The sequence below is a fragment of the Opisthocomus hoazin genome, chromosome 19, assembly GCF_030867145.1.
Source record: "Opisthocomus hoazin isolate bOpiHoa1 chromosome 19, bOpiHoa1.hap1, whole genome shotgun sequence".
NCBI classification, from domain to species: Eukaryota; Metazoa; Chordata; class Aves; order Opisthocomiformes; family Opisthocomidae; genus Opisthocomus; species Opisthocomus hoazin.
This window is the reverse complement of record NC_134432.1, coordinates 5,488,440-5,507,570: the sequence shown is the minus strand read 5'-3', so window position 1 is coordinate 5,507,570 and position 19,131 is coordinate 5,488,440. Positions and strand designations below refer to the sequence as shown.

The following is a 19,131-nucleotide window of genomic DNA, read 5'->3' as shown; positions in this document are numbered from 1 at the left end:
TGTTACTGATTAATACTCTTGATTTATTCCATGATCCTACTGTTAGACTTACTATTAGTTCACACACGTAATTTGTGTCAAATACCTCTATTTCCTTTTCTAAACTCCTTTTTCAACCTCTACTTGAATGTGCCATCAGTCCTGTGTTCTGTGTAGGACTTTTTTTAGGTTGTGTTGCCTAGGTCACTATTACGTGGTATATTCCTGCATATACTTCTACTTTCTAAATAATTCTGATTATTTGTATTCCTGATCAACTCTACCATAGAATGTTATTCTGTGATTTTTCTTTTTTCTCCTCAGGCAAAAGGCTGTATGCTATAAAACTGAACACGCTGTTCTCAGCAGCGTGCTTGGTTGATTAGCTGTGTTTTTCCAAGTCTGTGCAGTGGCCGTCAGCTCTTTGACCTGATTTCTGATAGATGCTCCCCACTTGTGCCATTCCATGTGGTATCAGATCTATTTCTTCTGAGCTCCTGCTTTTTCCTTATTTCTTCTTCTATTGCTGTTTTCCTACTTGTTTCTGACTTTAAATTTGATTTCGTCATCTCAGCCAACCAGACAGATTCCACCTTTTTTCCTTTTTGTTTGTTTTGATATTCAGTCCTGGATTAAGTCTCTCATTTGCTTGAGCTAATTTTCCTGAGTTTCCTCTTGTCTCTCAAGAATCGAGTTGTCTCTTGTTTATTCCAGCTTACCCTTTTGCTTCCATTAACCCCTTACCAGTCAGTGATCTCAAACCCATCACTATATCCCCTCTTCATCATTTTGGGGACCTTTCAGAATCTTACTTTTTCTCTTTTAAATAGTCCCTTGCCACTTCGCTGCGTTTTGTGAGCTCGGTGACCTTTCAGCATTCCATCTTCGCAATTGCTCCTGAAACCCAAACTTTATATCACTTCTGACTCTTGTTCCCATATGTAAAAGTATTGTTGTAGAAAGTCTTTGAAAAGCATGTTTCTTGGAAAGTTTGTTTGTTTCGTCTTTGAACTCAATGAAAAAGAAAAAGTTGTTGAGAAAATTAGAAGTAATCTCAGAATCTCCCAGGAATGATTTTTTTTTTTAAATTTGTGTTTTCTTTTTGGCTCTTATCTTACTGACCAGCAGAAATTTGACAAGAACCTCTATTGTTCTCCAAAATTCCTTTTTTCCTTTCTTGTCAAGTGTATTACTTTTTCTTTGAGCTGCCTTGGAACGGTGTATGTGGTTTCTCTCAATAATTAATGAGAAGGTGAAGCAGAAAGAACATGGTCGATAGTTGCCATTAGGCAAAGAGCACAGTAATGGAAGTAGCTCAGAGTTTAGAATTTCATGTTGGATGTTGGACAACAGATTAAATCCTGTTCACTGAAACTTTGGGGCAGGAGCCTTTTACGTGGTACTAACATGACTAAAAAGCTGTCTGTGAATGTAGAGTTGAAGTATAGGGGTGACACAAGCTAATTATATAGTATATACCTTAAATGCTCTGCTATTTTGCTGAGCTGAAGTACGAAGTGTGCAGAGCCTACGCTGCAGCTGGTGGTGTCTCCTGACGAACAGTGTAATCAAGTTGTCACCAGGCTCTCTTGAGGGAATATGGTCGGGTTCTGCGGTACTGAGGACTCTGTCACATTTTCTGCTTCAGTAAAATTCACAGTTTGGAGTCTTACTCATGTGTGCTTGTCAGAGAAGCAGGAATACTTTGATTTGTTATTTTGCATTGCCAGCCAAGCTGAATATCAAATTGCATCCACATCCGCAAGAATATCTGCATACGTCCCAGGCTTTCACAGACACTCATTTAGCCTTTTAATCGCTATATTTCATGAGCTTTCTAATAAAGAGTCTTTAGGATCCCTTCAGAAACAGGTTTCTGTAGTACAGAGCTTTGGTTTTTAATTTTCCTGTTGCCAGGCATGTGTCAAGCAGAAAAGCAAAGATGAAAATGCCCAAGTGAGAGGAAGGAAACCTGGCTGATAATGGGGAAAAAAATCTGGTTTTCTCTTCTTGTCCATGAGGGTGGGCTTCTACCTTCCGTGCTAATGCTCTTGCAGAAGCTCTATAGCACCAAGTGAAATAATAGAGAGCTCCACATGGAAATAAAAGCAGCCTGTTAGTAGTTGACGTTTTGAATGCATTAAGTATTAAGATACGTATCTTGAGGGAGGAAAAGGACTAAAGGGCTTTTATTGATCACAGCAGACAGCCTGTGTGGGAGGAGACTTTGAGTGCTAAATAAGCAAGTAGAGTAAAATCAATGAGCTAAACCTTTTCCGGAGGTTTATTTGACTTTTAGATCAGCTGCGAAAGGGGATAGAGCTGGGTGTTTTGCGTGTGTTGAGGGATTAGGGCTGTCTGTTTACTGGTGCTTATCCTGGGCTGCCTCTTCAGCTCCTGCATCCTTTGCTCCCAGTCGGGTTAATGTGGTAAAGCTGCTGTGAGAACATGTTGTTTTCATGTGCAGTAGCAGCTTAGCAAAACCAGGGTGCTCTGTGGGCATCTTGGGTCGGAGGTTGGGGGGGCGTGGAAACCTCCGGGCAGCAGAGAAAGGGCAGGAGAGGAAAGCTGTCCTGCTTTTTCATAATCCTGTTTTGAGGGCTGGATTTTAAACAGTGCTAAATGTAAGAGTTGGTGTTTGGCTGAATTTACCTGGTAGCACCCAGGAGTGCAGGGGTACGAGTGTGATGAGCTCGGTGTGGAACAGGGATATAAGCTGATGAATCTCTTCCGTTTCAAATTCAAGCATTTAGGCTGAAGAAGTTGTAAGCTTCATTATTGCGAGAAGTAATAATTGGAGGCATTGGGTGAGGAGAGTAGATAAACATGAAAGCTCCCTGCAGCGCGCTGTGTGCTGCACTTGGCCACAGTCCCTGTTAGCTCGGAGTCCCTTGCTGCAGCTGTAGGGCTAGTGAGTGAGCGAGCTGATGGTTTAGAAACTTTAGGGCAGTTTCTGTGCTTCCTCGAGGCTCCTGGTGAGTTTGCTTTTGTTCCCATGTTCTAGGATTATGGATCGCTGGTCGGGCTTCCTCTCATTTCTGCCAGGTTACAGTGGCCCAGCAGGAACCGTATTTCAGTTAGGGAACACAGACCGACAATGCTCTGTCAGTGCCTCTCTCTCCTCCTCCCTGTTTTTTAGGGTGTGAGGTTAGATTTGTGCTCACGTGATTTGTGCTTCGCGAGAGTTCCCACATACACAGGGTCTCCTAAGGAGGTTGTCTTAGGGCAGTCTGGTATCTTCATTGTAAAGGGAACATTGATGCAGAAAACATACCAAGTATTCTGTAATTTTCTTTGTTTCTGCCATGTGTGGCTTTAACATCGCTCCTTCCTCTCTGTGTGCATTTCGTGTACTGGCTCTGCACGCACTTACCTACTTCTTTCCGAGTCGTGCTGCCTCTGGTGAAATAACTATTTTTTTAGTAGTCTGCCATCAATTGCTCTCGATGCTGCACAGGAACAGAAGAGATAAGATGCCCTGACAGGTACACCATCTAGACATGCACGAGATCAGTTCACTGCTGTGCAGTAGTGAAGAGCTTGAGTGCTTACTCACAAGGTGACAGGATGCAGCAATCTTTAGCCTAAAAAGCATGAGAAATAAGACATTTGTGAGCAGTTCCCAGGTGTCTGAGAGCGATTTCCCTTGGGCCTCACGGTCAGTCAGTTGAATTTGCAGTTATCACTGGCAGAACATCCTCGAAGTTTTTCAGTTTGGGAAAAGTATTGAATTGCATGGTGTCTTTACTGCTAAAGACTTTAAGAATCACTCAAAAGATTCAACGTGAAGATCAGAAGCTTTATTAGGAGACGTTTCAGTTCCTAGTGGTCTTTGCAACAGGGAAAAGGGAACATTTGAAATACCGAGCAGGTCTTTTAAGAGCATCAGACTTCACGTATAATAAGGTTCTGACCTGAAACAAAATCTAGGGGATGTGAGCACACGTGTGTGTGTGAGAGACTGAGATGTGCAGAACAGCAGGAAGGGACAATCTTCTGGACAGTATGGACATTTCACTGAGTTACAAGAGACCTGGGTGAAGGGGAGGTTGGGAGGGTGGCTCGTAGACAAGAGCTAGCGTGGCTGTCATCCATCCTGCTGGCCTTAAAGAAGGGAGTTTGGCCAGGCAGGAGGACTAGCTAGCATCCTACTAGCATAGTCCTGCTGCTACTAGGACAGTGCCGACTTTGAGTGACATTTGATTTGGTCTGGGTTGGCAGGCTGGCCAGCCCCATATTGTCCTCAAATTGCCCCATATTGCCCTCAAATTGTCCCATATTGCCCTCAAATTGTCACTGATCTGGTGTGGCTGTGGCAAGAGTGGAGTGTGTGTGGGTATGTGCTAACTCTGGAGTTAGTGCCCATGGAGCTGCCCGGCTGCACTGGGACGTTGGGTCTGTGTGTCCCTATTTCTATTTTGGGGAAGTACTTGAAGAACACTTTTTTTTCCTCCTAGGATAATGCGGGAGCAGCCAAGCGTCGTTCTTGGTGTGGCCCACACTGTTGTCAAGAGAATGTCTCCATTTGTTCGGCAAATAGACTTTGCCCTGGATTGGATGGAGGTTGAGGCTGGACGAGCTGTTTACAGGTGAGTTGTGGACAAAATTGTATGTTGTCTGTTGTGTATTTAAATTTTCAGAGATAAGAAGCTGGGCTCCCTAGGTGACATACAGAGTAAAAACAAAATTAAACTAAATTTATCATCATTCCATTGGGTTTGTCTGTTTGTCTATTTTGAGAATATTTTTTTTCTGCAGTACCCTTCAACATTGCTTTAGTCTCTTGTCTCCAGGTGTTATTAAAATTTTTCATACTATTTCTCATACTTTATGTTGTATTGGCAAGGTTTTAAAGTGACAGAATAGATTAAAACATCCAGTTGTATGTTGTGGTGGTAGTTTCTGCATTGTTAAGGCCATGAGTGTCTATTGCTCATTTCTCAGCCTTTCTAAAATAAACAACAAAACTCAAAGATAATTCACTTATGCTTATTCAACACTAGATTGAAAATAGGCACTGCACTTTATGTTTAAGGGGCAAGAGTTATCTTTGGGAAAACTTAGTTTTCTGGATGTTGTACTAGGATGCATTTGAGTTATTACATGGTTGCTGCAGTGGTGGGAGAAGAAAAGTCTTCTTCAGTACATGTGCTATGTAATTGTAATTTTAATGTTTTCAACTATACCAGCAGCACTAATGCTGATGGAAGTTTTGGATTACTTTGTGTATCAAGGCAGTCATAGCTGTCAGTAGCTTGTTAAAATCTCTTGGAATTCCTCGTGTTAGTTTTAGTTCCACTAGCAGAAGTATTGCACTGCGTCCGTGTGCTGTGTGACACTGGAAGTCTGCGTGGCAAACAGCACTCTTAAATCATGCTGACTTAATGTAGCAAAAACTTCCTGATAGACTAAGATGCGTGCACTGGAAGGAATCTAAATCCTCTGCCACTCAGGGGTTTGTCTCTTTCACCTGCAGAATTCCTTTGTGCATCCACATTGACCGTTCAATGACAACAGGCTCCTGCTGTAACCAGTAACGAGCCTGTTGTCTCCCCTCGAGACCGCGTGCGTCCTGGTCATCTGCTCCCAGACCTAACGTTACCCAGTTGTTCAAAGCACGTACATTTAATTGTTAAACATGCTTCCAAGTCACCTTTTACCAGCTGTTCAACTGCTTGCTATGTTTAACTGCTGATTAAACATTTTCCTGTGTCCTCTAAACCAGATGGGGAAAGCTGATCAGCTTATTAACAGACTCTAGATGCGTTTGCTGAGCGAGGACGCTTCACTAATCCTTGTAATTGATTGTTCCTTCTGCAGGCAGGGTGACAAGTCAGACTGCACGTACATTGTGCTGAATGGTCGACTTCGCTCCGTCATACGGATGGATGATGGGAAGAAGCACCTGACGGGTGAATACGGACGGGGAGACTTAATTGGAGTGGTAAGACGCAGTTTCAAAAACGAATTGTTTGGCTGAGAAATTGGTATTGACTCCACACTAAGCACAACGTATCTTGCTCTGATCAATTGTTAATCTTGGTTAAGGGCTTTCACAAGTTGAAAAGATGGAAAATCCCTTCTACCTGGAAACTTTATATAATAATACATGAATGAGATTATTAGACTTGGTTTGAAAAGAAAGCTAGCAAAAAAGTCATGACCAAACCAAAAAGCCCTGCACAATGCTCTTTTGTGATATGGGTTACTTTCTTTCACAGTGAGAGGAGAGCAGCCCGTTAGAATAGTTCAGGAAGAATTGCAGGAACGTGTAATAAAAGTTGATATGAATAAATGTAATTTCATAGGAACATTCAGTTTGGCTGGGGCGCCCTGGAAGCATCGAGTCCAACCTCCTCCGAATCACCAGAGTGAGCTTCAAAGCTGCATCAGGTTGTTCAGGGAATGCGTAGTTATTAAAAGGTATTAAAGCAACTTTTGATTTCAGAATTGTGGTATTTGTCCATGTTTAATTTCTCTCAAGTTCATTTTCTGTTTCTTGGACCTAGCTGAACAACTGAAATGGGAGTCCTGCATCATAAATATGCATGGCTTGTTTGAGTTTTCGTTTTAAAATTAGAAGGTTTCTGAAGTTCTGAGGTTATTGTTCAGGCCCTCTTCTCCTTTCTGAGCTCAAAGCTAAACATTTACCCTGTATCTGTTAGCAGCCAGAATTAGTGTACCTCTGAATGAAGAAAACACGAGAGTTAGTATTAGTACTATGGGAAGAAATTCTTGTTTATCGAGATCAAGAGGGAGGGGAAGGAGGAGTACAAGGCTGGTTGCCTGTAGACACCTGGTTGAAGATTGTACTGATTGCAGAAAGGGGTGTCCTTGAAAATGGCGTGATCCAGCAGCGGAGTGTTGCCCACTGGCGTGAGAGGTTCTCCTGCGACCTTGCCTCCTTCCCTTGATCCCTGGCTGGGTCTGTAGCAGAGGACTCTGTCGCTGTAGCTGGGGCAGGAGCACGGCAGCAGCCTGGGAGACCTGATTGTCTCGATGGCCGGTGGGCCACAGACCGGTGTCTGTACTGTAAAGTGCTGCTGTACTCTGAGAGGCTGGGAACTGACCTGATGTCTGAGTTGGTTTTCTTGAGAGAATTAAAGAGTTTTCTTCTAAGGAGGGTGAAGTCTCTGGACCTTTTCAGTGTGTGTTTACAGCTCATTTTCACTTGCCTCATAACTTTGAAATAAATGGTTTGTCATTTGGAAGTGGCTGCCATAGAGTACAAGAGGCAGTTCTGGTGATATTCCCAGCAGGAGACAGGTGGTCTGGACTGGTGGCTGCACGGTATTCGTTGGGTTATACGTGGACAGTATTTCAGGATACCTTCCAAAGATCAGTGCTCTTCTGGCTGAGGAGTTTTGTGGGCTTGGGGCTGTATTTGGAGAAGCAGGTCTGTTCTAGGGTGGGCTAGGCACACTCACAAATTTTATTCCTTTGTTTTCTTCTTTTTTTTGGGCTACCTCTTTGGGATACCTCGTTAAAGTTAAAATAACACGGTTTGACAGGAGCAAAACCTGAGATCTTTTGCGACTAATCATGCTGGTATGAGGCCTCTTAGTGTGCGAATAAGGGTTTGTCAGTTTTGACACCTACAAGCATTTTCGTGCTCGTTTCCCGGCTTTCTTTCCCCAGCCATGATCTGCAGCTTCACTGTCAAGCTTCTGGAGTTTTGCAGAGCTCCCCAGTTAAAACAGAGCCGTTCTACTTTCTGAAAGCAGTTTTGAGTGACAGTGGAGCGTGAGGTCTAAAGACTGCCTCCCTGTAGGAGCACAGGTGCTGGTGTGGGCATCGCGTCTCGTACTGGCTCAGCTGTTGAACTGGTGAGGAGAGGGAGGTTGGTTCGGCGGCTGGACTGGGACATGTTTGCTGTAACAGTGCTGTGTTTGCTGCTGAGTCCCTGGGCACAGATACAGAAATACCCATGGAGTCTGTGTCTAAGCCATAAGTCGCTTTTCTGGATCCATGTTATGACATGAATCATTTTAAAGACTTCTGTGACTCCATGGACATCATCTGCTCCTTCCTACCCACCGCTCCCGGGCCCACTGACTCACGCTGCGATTTGTTGAACAAATCTCGATGCTCTGGCTGTCTTTCGAAAACATGGGGGAGGATCTGTAAAGATTGCCAAGATTAACGTAGCCGTCCTTTGCAGAGGGCATTTGTAAAATGACATTTTTCCTTTTAAAAATATTTGTTTATCCCCTTTTGCGGGATTTGTTATAAACCTTTAAAAGCCTGCTATAGGGTTGGGTTTTTTCCCCTGAAAGTAAAGTAATTGGAGAGTTCTAGGTGCTTGCAGGGAGTGGAATTAGCAGTTGGTGTTGGTAATTGGTATTTTGGTCAGCTGGTGGCATGTTCCTCCCTGAAACCCTTCCAGGACCCACCCATGTCACTCAGAACTGTGGGCACTAACAAAATATGAGAGTCTTCACAGAATCACAGAATGTCAGGGGTTGGAAGGGACCTCTGGTGGGTCTCCAGCCCTCCAGCCCAACCCCCTGCCGAAGCAGGGTCACCCAGAGCAGGCTGCAGTGGACCTTGTCCAGGTGGGGCTGGAATATCTCCAGAGAAGGAGACTCCACAGCCTCCCTGGGCAGCCTGGGCCAGGGCTCCGTAACCCTCAGAGGGAAGAAGTTCTTCCTCATAAGTTCTTCCTCCTCTTGTAGTCAATGGATTTCTGGTTTTTGCCTTTATTTCAGAACTTTTAAAATGCTGTGTGTCATATGCATATGAGTATCTGTCATTTCTGCTTTCAGAAGCAAAGCACTGAGAAACGGAGGATTTCAGACAAGATGTCAGTTCCCAAGCATGTGCGTTCGCTCCCAGGGCTGATCTTGTGGCTCGAACTGTTTTGTTCCTTCCAGTGACTCAATGGCATCTGTTTCTGAGGTCTGTCAGTGCAGGGGGGGAAAGCAGATTAGAAGCTCAAGTTTGCCTTCCCTGGGTGGTTAGTTGAAGAGCTGACGAGGATGGTTATGTCCGGGGAGAATGATCCCGACTCCCTGGGAGCCGTTTTGGAGGGATGCTGCCAGCTGCTTGCTGCGGCTGACCCCATCGACGGGCAGCCCCACTTGCTGTAGCTGGTCAAATCAAGTCCACTCTTGATTGAAGGCCTGCCAGGTGGTTTTTAAAGGACGATGGTGAATCTGTTGGGTAATTCCCTTGCATTTGAAATACAGCTGGACACTTGAAATACAGCTGACAGAAGTCCTGTTGTCTGGAGATGATGATTTAACCCATTTGGGGGGGAATATTTAATTTGTTGGTGCCATTGCTACAGAGGTACTTATGGAAAAATGTTGAAATGTTAATTTTATTAAACTATTATGCGAGCTAAAGGGTATCTCTTCTAGCGTCATTTGTACCATGCCCAGGTGACCCCAGAGGAAATTAGAAAGGCCCACTGTGTGTTGATAGAGTGAAAGGGCTTCCTGCACCAAGTTATTTGTTTAAAATGCTTATATTAGTGTCTTTTTTTTTCCCCTCCCTTGATGTGGCCACTTTAGTTCTGAACTTGGTTAACAGCTGGAAAGTGTAGTTTTTACTTTTGTTATCTTGATCTGATTAACACATTGTTGTCTGAGAAAGAGGATTCCTTTCCGTTGGTGTGTTTGTTATGCCTATCGATACCAGGCAAACTGGCCCAGGTCTTGACATTTAGTGTTGTCCCTAGCACTGCAGATGAGACCGGGGCAGTTATTCAGTATTTTTTTTTTAACAGCCTGCAAAATAAGTTGTCCCAGATGGGTTACAGGATCACAGCTCCAAGCATCTGTTGAGATGGGTGTTCTTTGCTTTTTGTGTTGTTGAAAGGATGCTAGTGGGTGAGAAGGGAAAAAGCCCAACACAGCTATCTTGCAGAATAATCTCCTGCTGAATGACAGTTATTTGAATGCTGCCTGCTCCCTTCGGATACCTAGAAGTGATAGAACCTTCTGTGCAATTAGCTCTTTATGCAAATCAACACTTTGTCTTAATTGTGCTCCTGAAGAATGGCTGCAGTGTTGCAAGGTGACTAAATGCCAGGCAGCTCTTAGGGGCCTCGGTGACAGCTGAATACTGTTGAACTGAACAGTATTTTTAAAAGCTGGGCTCTTGCGTAGTTTATAGCAAGGCTTGCTGGCAGCCACCTGCCTCGTAAGCTGTTGGCTGCAGTGAGGTGCCAGCAAAGCAGCTGGCTTTCGAGCAACGGCCTCCTGAGTGCGGAGGTTGCAGCAGTGCTTTGGTGAATTCAGGATCCTTTCTGCTTCCCTTTAACAGCCTGAATGTCCCTTCTTATTACTAGGATTATACCTGGTCATTTTTGGGTAGCAAAACAAGTACAGAAAGGCACGTGTGTGCTGACACTTTCTTTTAATGTGCGGCAGCTCAAGTGGTAAATTGGAGAAAAAGAATCCTCATCAGTCAGTGCTGCAGCACGCCAGTTCTGCTGTAGAAGAAATCATGCTCTGCCTTTTAGAAATAAGAGATATTTTAAGTATTTTTAGATGTTAAGCTGTTCATCTCATTAATGCAGTTAAACGTGCGTGGCTCTTTTCTCTCTAGAAAGTTGAAAACCAAGAAGAATCTGTAAATGGCTTATGATTTCCTTCGGGATTTGGAGCATTGTCCTTTTGAAATATGACACTAGCTGTTAGAAATCTTTAATTGCTGAGTAATTCTCAAAGGGGACACACCAGTATCAGGATTACACTTGTTAGGCTTTTGTTCTTCGTCAGTGTTAATGTCATCGTACACCTCCGTCTTTCGACAGTACCAAAGCCAGCCGAATATCGCTGTACCCGCAACAACCGTGCGAAGGCTGGGCAAGCGCTGCTCCGTGGAGGCTGGCTGACTTTGTGATTTCTAAGTGTGTGGATGTTTGTTGCCGATTACTTGTGTGTAATTTTTTCAAACTGTGACTACTTCATTTGCTAAAGCTTTAAGTTACTAAAAAAAAACATTTCAGGTTAATTCGGGTTAGTGGCACCTCAGGCACTCTCTGTGCACAGCCCGTATCTGTGGAAATCGGAGGCGGATGAGGTCCAAGAACTGAGCTGGATGACATGGTTCTGGAAGGAGGTGTTCTCTTTCCATCTCTTCCACCATCTGTCTCGGTAATAAGTTACTAAAAATTATTATTTGCCTGGCAGCGTCTTAGGTGTGAAATTGTATTTAAAAGGAGAAAAAAAAAAATCCCGAAAACCCCTGAACCAACCAAACAAAACCCCCAAACAAACAAGCAAAAAACAAAACACAAACACACAACAGCAACCCCCCCAGTATTTAACAGCAGCAAAGCGAGGCAGAGGAAGCTCTGAGAAATGAGTTCGTGTTTGCACAGCTCAATTAGTGTCAAACTGAAATTAGAAGCTCAGTGTCCTGATTTCCCAAACCCCTCTCGAGGATGTCTTTGGCTGAATTCAAGTCACTGATCTCTGAGCCATCTGAACCTTGGTTTCCTACGAGTATCTTCACTTATGGTTTGAGCTGCTGAGTACTGTCTATTTTTCTGATTCTTTCCTCTACAAGAATTTATTATTTTATCCACAACAATTTAACTTTTATTTACCTCAAGTTCTAAACAGCTGTTGAAAGTAAGACACCATTCATAACTGAAAACTGTTGTGGTACAGTTTAGTGGTCTCATCGCTGGCTGGGAAAACCTCAGGCACAGTTTTGACAGGATCTGGTGTTAAATTATCTGGTATTAATGTTATGTGGGTAAGCCATTTGGCCTTGTAGCTGCCACAGATAAAACTGCAAAGAGCTGGATCTCTGTAGCCAAATTCTTTTTAGAGAGTATTAGCATCTTTGATGACAGATAGTGATAGAGATTGTGACCTGCTGGGTTTCAGATAGGTGTTCTCATGCATCAAACTGTCATTCCTTAAGCTATTTTGTGTCTCCCTCCTGCTTCCAGCTGAACTTCTTGTGATAATATCATTGCTAGTGTCCAGCTGGCAACTAACTCTTGGTGCGACTTCTGATCCCCCTTCAGGACAGTCTTCCAGTTCCCTTGCCTGCTGCTCCTTTCTCCCTTCCATTTTGAGAAAGGCTGTGTCGAGCTCGGGTGGCTTGGGAGTGCCAGGAGTTAACGCTGCATCCCCTTTAACCTTTGCAAAACGTGCGAGTAGGTTGTTAGCAAAAGAGGTTTTTTTTCTTGACTATAACTTTTATTTTTGACAAGCACCATTAAGTAAGAGAGAGAAGTGTGATCCTTAGCATCGTCATGAAAATGCTTGGAGGCCGGCGAGTAGTGGGAAAGAGAGTCTGGCAGTGAAGGATGGGGAGGGACGTTGCTGAAGTTCCAGCCAGGCTTGGTCATATTGTGATGTGAAGCTGAGTCAAAGGCAGTCAGCTCTGTCCCTGGTTGGAAGGCATTTCAGCAGATGGTCGTGTTCTGTTATCGCCTCTTCCATTGCTGAAATTCAGGCATGATTTCATCATGAGGAGCATGCTGCATGCCTGTCAGTGGCATTCCACTTGCACACTTGCAGATGTTTTTCAAACAACCTGGATAAATTTGGTAGATGGGGGGGTTTTTTGGGTTGTTTGTTTTTTTGTGTGTACTTCAGGTAACTTTCAGTATCTTTTTTTGCCTTTCTTTGACTGTAATGTTGGGTTAGGGGAGCAAAACGTGCATGCAGCTTGCCATCTTTTCTACAGCCACATGTATAGAAGGAGTGAAATTTAGATACACAAGGTAGGACTGTTAGCAGTTCCCTTCCCCAGCTATAATATTCCCTTTGCTGTCCCTTAATTCCAGTCACTGCTGTGACTGGGCTGTCATCGCGCTGCTACACAATGCAGGCGCAGTCCTGTGAGGAGAACTGGTAGCATGACTCCCACTGCCTTATTTACAGAAGGTAGCAAGCCCAGTCTTATTTAATTTTTACTTAGATTTTATATTTACACTTTTGCATACACACATACAGATATACAAAGAAAGACTTGCATGTATGAGCGTGTGTCTAAGTATGGAAGTCTTTCATGATTTTATATATATATAAAAAAATGAGAGAGAGAGGGTTGGATTTTTCTTTCTGCACAGCAGAAGTGCTGGATGTCCTCAGTCACGAGGTTAACTTGGCACACGAAATATTGCAGAGGGTGGTTGTTAGAACAGCTTTGAAGAGTACATGGCGTGCTGCGTTCATCCGCTGGCGCTGCGCCCGCGAACAGCGTTGGTTTGCAGCTTGTCTGGGTGCTCTTCCCACTCATTCATTGCTTCCAGCAGTGTCTCCTCCTCTGTCCTTTTCCGACACAAACAAGTTAGTGTCTCAGCTCCTTCAGAACTGATGGCTGGAGGAAACACCTTTGAGATTAGCATCCTCTGTTTGCTGTTTCAGGTGCAAATGAGCTGAAGAAGGGTCTGGGAGCAGCTTGTTTAAACCAGAAAAAATAATTATTCTCTAGTGGTTTTGGTTGCCCTTCATGTAACATTGATTATGTTAAATCACCGTCTTCAGCTGTAGCATCATCATCTCCTGTCCTTGTCTAGCAAAAATGCTGCTGTGAAAATCCACGTGCGTGTCTCTGGTTTGTGCCTGCGCTGTTGCAGTGCTTCCGTTGGCCCCTGATACCGGGTGTGCTACCTGATACCTGTGCGTCCGACTCATTGCCTGTCCCTTTGCCTGAGCCTCCTAAACCATCAGCAGATGTCAGTCTTGATATTTCTTCTTATGCCTCCACGGGTGGATCTACGCTTCCTTGCACAGCACATTTCATCCCTGTCCCTCATGTTCCCTGCTGCCTTGCGATGGTCCTTCCCCTATGCCTTGGGTGAGCTGTTTGCTTTGCGCGGTGCCTGGAGTGGGTCAGGCTGGGCGTCGTGCGAGGAGCCGGCGAGGCGGCTGTTTTGGCAGCCAGACCTCTGAGCCGTCGTTCTTCCCAGCGGGGAGCCGGGGTGTCTGTGCGGGGCGTGCTGGGAAGCGTCTCTCGGAAACGCTGCAGCCTGCGCAGGCCAGCCCGTGCGCCCTCCGCTGCTGCTGGAGCTGCGCCGGTGGTGGAGAGGAGAAAAGCCCTTTTGGCGATGTGTGACTCTTGTCAGAGTTGTCGCTTTGTTTTGATGGGCGTGATGCTGCTTTCCTTGAGACACAGCTGGATGTGTCCTGTCGGATCTCCCTGGCGTGCTCTGCTGTGAGAGGGTGCGTGTCGGGGGGCTGCTGGCCCTTGCCAGAGCGTCTTGCCTGAACATGAAGACTTGAACGCTACAAATACCAGGCTAACGGACAGGCAGGGATTGTGGCTTTCATGAATGAAGAGTTACTGCTTTTTGTGAGCTGGTAGCCAGGGAAGAGATGGAGATGAGAGAAAGAAATACGATGTGTGAGAGAATAAAAGATTCTTGAGTGGAATAGTAGCCGTGACGAAGAGAAACTGAAAGCTATATATTACAAAGTGGATGGGAAGGGGATGCACAGGAAGGGCCACAAGAGCGTAGAAACGTGCCACTGGTGGAAGGTCGGGGAGAGTGGACCTGACTATAAACACAGTCCTGTTGACTTGCATTGCTAATTCGGACTGGACCTGTTTACTCTTGCACTAGGCAGACTTGAAAAATCTCTTGGAAAGAAATAATCTACGCAACAAACTGTGTTTTGACATTATTTGCATTTTACTGTTTGCTGACTACTAGAAAACTTGCCCAGTTATTTGTTAAAGTGAGGCTGAATTTGTGTGTAGAGGCAACGTTCTGCTGCCAGCAGATGGGCTAACGTCACACAGCCCCAGGTTTGGGCAGGTCCTCCCTGGAGTCTCGGAGATGCTTAGGCTAAGCAGGAGAATAGCTGTGCTTATTGCGCCGGGGCTGTGCGCACACTGGAGGAAATATTCAAAGTGATTTGTTGGATGTAGCTCAAAAAGGAATTTGGAGTAATTCGACCAACTTGCAGAAGACGATACTTGCTAGATTTTACTTTCCAGCTGTGTAATTTGGAAAGTGTAAGAAGCGCTGTCAGGAATGGCTGTTGAAAATGAAGTCAGAAGAGGTCATGAGAATACAAATTGCTTTTCCCCCTCCTTTTAAAAGATTTACAATAACACTTTTTCTTTGTAAAGAACTCGTAAGCTAGGGTTGTGAATCACGTGCATGGTATGTGATGGATGCATCGTACATGTCTTCATCACTATTTAATACTGAGCTAGGAGGAGATACGAGAAACCTAGCTCTCAGAATTAACCAAAACAGTAAAAAGAGCATAGGATTATTTGTAGTTGGGTTTTTTTTTCTTTTTGTTAATGTTTGGAGCAGCAGAACTGCACTAGTGCGGGAGGGACCACCACCTATGGTAATACTCATGATCAATTACAAGAACCACAGGGCGTATAACACTCTAAATTGATATGTGCTCCTTGATGCAAATTATTAATAGCATTTGAGGCATTGCTTCACGCAGCTCTGGGAGGAAGTGGAAGTGAAGGCAGTGAAGGACGGACAGATTCTTGCGTGTGTGATAGAGGTAGAGAGGAGATGTTGCCACTTGCTGTAAGCGAGGAGCCAAGGGGCAGACCCTGGAGACAGGTGAGCAGTGAGTGGCGCGCTGAGCAGTTTTGCACGACTGCTGAAATAGGGCATAGCGGTTGGCTGTACAAGAGAGACAGATTTCAAAGTGGAAATAGCACAGTGATGTAGGTTTGAGTTTACAACACGAGTGAGAAGTGAACAGCACTAGATTGTAAGATGGCAAAGAGCAGAGTAGCCCGTCCAGACAGAGCAGAAGAGGTGAGGGACTCAAGCCTCCAGTGAACTCCAGGAAGGCTGGAGGTTGGTTTGAGAGAGGGAGGAAGAGCGTATGGGTGAATTAAACATTGAAAGAGAAGATCAGAAGTGGGCAGAGAGGCAGAACTTGTTGAGAGGCTTGTTACTAAGGAGAAGGTATGCATGCTACGGGAGAAGCGCCGGAGATGTCCTGTTGCCTCAAGCAAAATATCTCATGTTGAGTTGACTTTGAGAAGAAGTGGGAAAGACTCCACTGATTCTGTCTTGCCCTGGAGCAAGTATTGTAGCTGTGTTCATGCTGGCGTGGACAAATGGTGATAATGGTAGTCTGGGAAGGAACTCGGAGAGCCTTGGGTGATACATAGATTTATATATAGACACACAGAGACACAAATATGCCTTTATATTTATATATGTATTTATACGCATGCTTTCCCTCCCCCAGGTTGGGTTGGATAAGATTTTGAAGACAAGAATATTATTTCTTGAAATATCTGTTTGTCAAAGTTATTATGGAGGTGTCTTAGTGTTGTTTGACTACTGTAGCTGTGGTGGGTGATCAAAGTATTAAATTTGGGTTTTATAACTAAAGAAATAATCTTATGGGGTTGATCTGATCATAGATGGATTTGGTTTGTGTTAAAGTTGAAGCTGGATTCTTAAGTCTTGTACTAGTTACAAACCTGGAAAAATGAGAAAACTTGTTCAAAAGGTTCACTGGGCAGAGGAGCTCAAGGGTTTGAGTGTGGCTGAACAGGGAAATGATTTTAAGTACTCATGTTGCATGAAACTTGTTTTTTCTAAGCAAAAATTGAATTTCTTGGTGTGCAGCGTCTGGGACCAGGCTATTTTCCATTCTAACGTATCAAAGCTAACCGCAAGACTTACATAGTGCCTGTATGTAAGAGTAGAACAAGATCCAGTTTCTGTGATCGGCTGGGAATTGACACTCAACAGATGCCCTGCCGCTGCGGGGCTCTGTGACACTGGTGGTCTTGCAAATGCCGCTTGCTCTGGAGATTTGAGTGGCTCCTGGTGCAGGAGGTTTGAACAAGGTCTGTGTCTCCCCGCCGATCTGCCTCAGGAACAAATCACAAAGACAAAGTCAGAGCGTGGAGAATAAACATCCCCAAGGCTTTGTTTTAAAGTTAAAATTTAATTCCTTTTTTTACAAATCTCATCTTTTGTGAAAGGCTTTTGAGCCCTTTGGAGCACAGTTAATTTTATGCGCTCATAGATCACAAAAAGAGTGGAAAAGGATGTTAGACAGTTTGAGTGTTTTTCTTCTTTACCCAAAATTAAATTCAATCGGGGGATGACTGGAGAGAAGAAAGGTTTTATTACAACAACTGAAACTCTTAACCTGCTTTCAGCATAAGGGCGCTAGATTACAGAGCCAAAAACCGTGATAAAAAGCTGGTAATAGGGAGGAAGATAAAACCGAAGATGTAAGACAACCATTTGGGGAACCTGAAGGGGACGTGTTTCTCTGTAAACGCGCGTACGAAGATGGCAGGACCTTTTTTCCCCCCACTTCTATATAATTAGTTTAAAACGTGATTACAGAACGAACCATCCCTGGAACAAAACCAAAGGTTGTGTCTTGCACAGCGTGGCTGCTGTACATTTACTTGAGCAGTTTTTCCTGAGTAGCAATTGGTACAGCTGGATTTCATGTTAGCAGGCGGATCTCAGCGCTCTGGACTAATTAATTGCAAGTTTTCAGATCTAGATGTGCTGGCTGGCTGAACTGTCCATGCTATGCACGTGTGGGCATCCAAGAACACGCTGGTGGTGGAAGTGGGCCCGTGGAGTTGGGGGTTTTAGATGGATTTTCTCATGCTGTTGCAGAAGTACCTGCCTGGGCTGCTGGTGCAGGTGTGACAGTCCGGTTCTTGGGAAGTGTTCGCTTTCTTCACCCTGACACTTGATTTTTGCAACGTGTTGTGAATGATCTTTAATGTTCCGGCTCTGTACTCTTTCAGGTAGAGGCATTAACCCATCAACCTAGAGCCACAACAGTACACGCAGTCAGAGATTCAGAACTTGCCAAACTCCCTGAGGGAGCACTGACATCTATCAAACGCAAATTCCCCCAGGTAAGAAAATTAAAAGTATCTGCTGTCTCTCTCAAAAGATGTCTGAAGAGCTGAAACTCTCCGTTAGCACAAAGTCCCCTGGGGTTTTTGTGTGACTGATGCATACTGAGCAAACGTTTTGTTCTCTCTGTCTGCCTGATCTGATCTATACCAGACTTTCACCAGCTTCTCTTCCTTTATCCTAATCAATTGTAGCATGTGTTATTCTGTATCTGGAAGAAGTTCATGCTAAATGCAGGAAATGCATATTTAGCAAAGTGGAAATCACTTAGTGCTACTGATAGTAAATGGAAGTTGGACTTCTGCAATCACTTTAAAACATTGTTGCTCATTTGTCTTGCTCGCTGGGACTCAAAGTCAACACTGGGTTATATCCACCTTCATTTCCAGAGCACTGATATCTGGGGGTTGGTTTCCCTCTTCCTTGCGTTTTAGGCTGTCAGTCCTCATTCTGCACTGCCGGATCTGTCTGCATCCTGAAGACTGGGATTGCTCCCTTTCAATCCATCAGCTCATCCATCTTCTTTAATTCACTTGACATTATGCCTCTCTCCTGCAAATCTGGAGACCGACGGACTTGAAATTTAATTCTTTTGTCCCTAAGCGCATCAGGGACATTATACTAAGCACTAAATCCTTGCAGTAGCCTTAAAGGCAGTGCTTTAATGCCGTTACTTCAAATTATTTCTGATTTTTCTTTTTGCTGTCTTTAAACCATATACTTATTTTACCAGATTTCTTTAAAAAACCCTGCAAAAGTAATAAACCTAAGTAATATACTTATATTCTTTTGCTTTCCTAGAACCCATAATAATATTTTTGATTTTTTTTTTAACTGTGTCATATAAAGCCTGTTTTCATGCTTTCTCACGTTACAAAAAATGTGGGGTTTTGTCTGTGCTATTGCTAGGATAATTTCATCATTGCAGTAAGTGTTCAGAGGTTATGTCAATGAAAAATAATCTTCCTGGTTTCCCTGTAAGCATTATTTTTGCTGAAGTGTTTCTGAACTTCTGTTGTGGCTTGTTAAGGCTCTCCTGTTCTTTGGATCGTTCTTGAACAGTCCTCCGCGTCTGTTCTTCTCTGTTTAGTGGAACAGATTTCCTGCCCACGTTTATGAACTGGTCCCAGTGTGCGACTTCTGTACATAACTAGCCCCAAACTGGGTGGCCGACAGCGTGGCGTCCCGCCTTGCGGTGCCCTGTGAAGTGTTGCTTTCCTTGGCACTGAGCAAGAAGTGAGGAAATGGGCCAAGTGGAATTTAAAACCACCTTGCTCCGTACATAGTGGATGATTTTTGAATGTCACTTGTAGGCATTTAAACTGTGAATTACTAGTAAG

The 19,131-nt window shown here is 44.2% G+C and overlaps 1 protein-coding gene across 4 annotated transcripts in view; it reads left to right on the top strand.

The window, feature by feature from the left end:
* PNPLA7 (patatin like domain 7, lysophospholipase) overlaps nt 1–19,131 on the top strand; it is a 126,733-nt gene that overhangs the window by 30,837 nt on the left and 76,765 nt on the right. For 2 of the 4 annotated variants that reach the window (XM_075439386.1, XM_075439385.1), the window contains exons 18-20: nt 4,437–4,568; nt 5,800–5,923; nt 17,677–17,790. In XM_075439386.1, the coding sequence (XP_075295501.1) occupies nt 4,437–4,568; nt 5,800–5,923; nt 17,677–17,790 (370 nt within the window). The remainder of the gene's footprint in view (nt 1–4,436; nt 4,569–5,799; nt 5,924–17,676; nt 17,791–19,131) is intronic. The other 2 variants (XM_075439388.1, XM_075439387.1) reach the window with 1 other exon arrangement.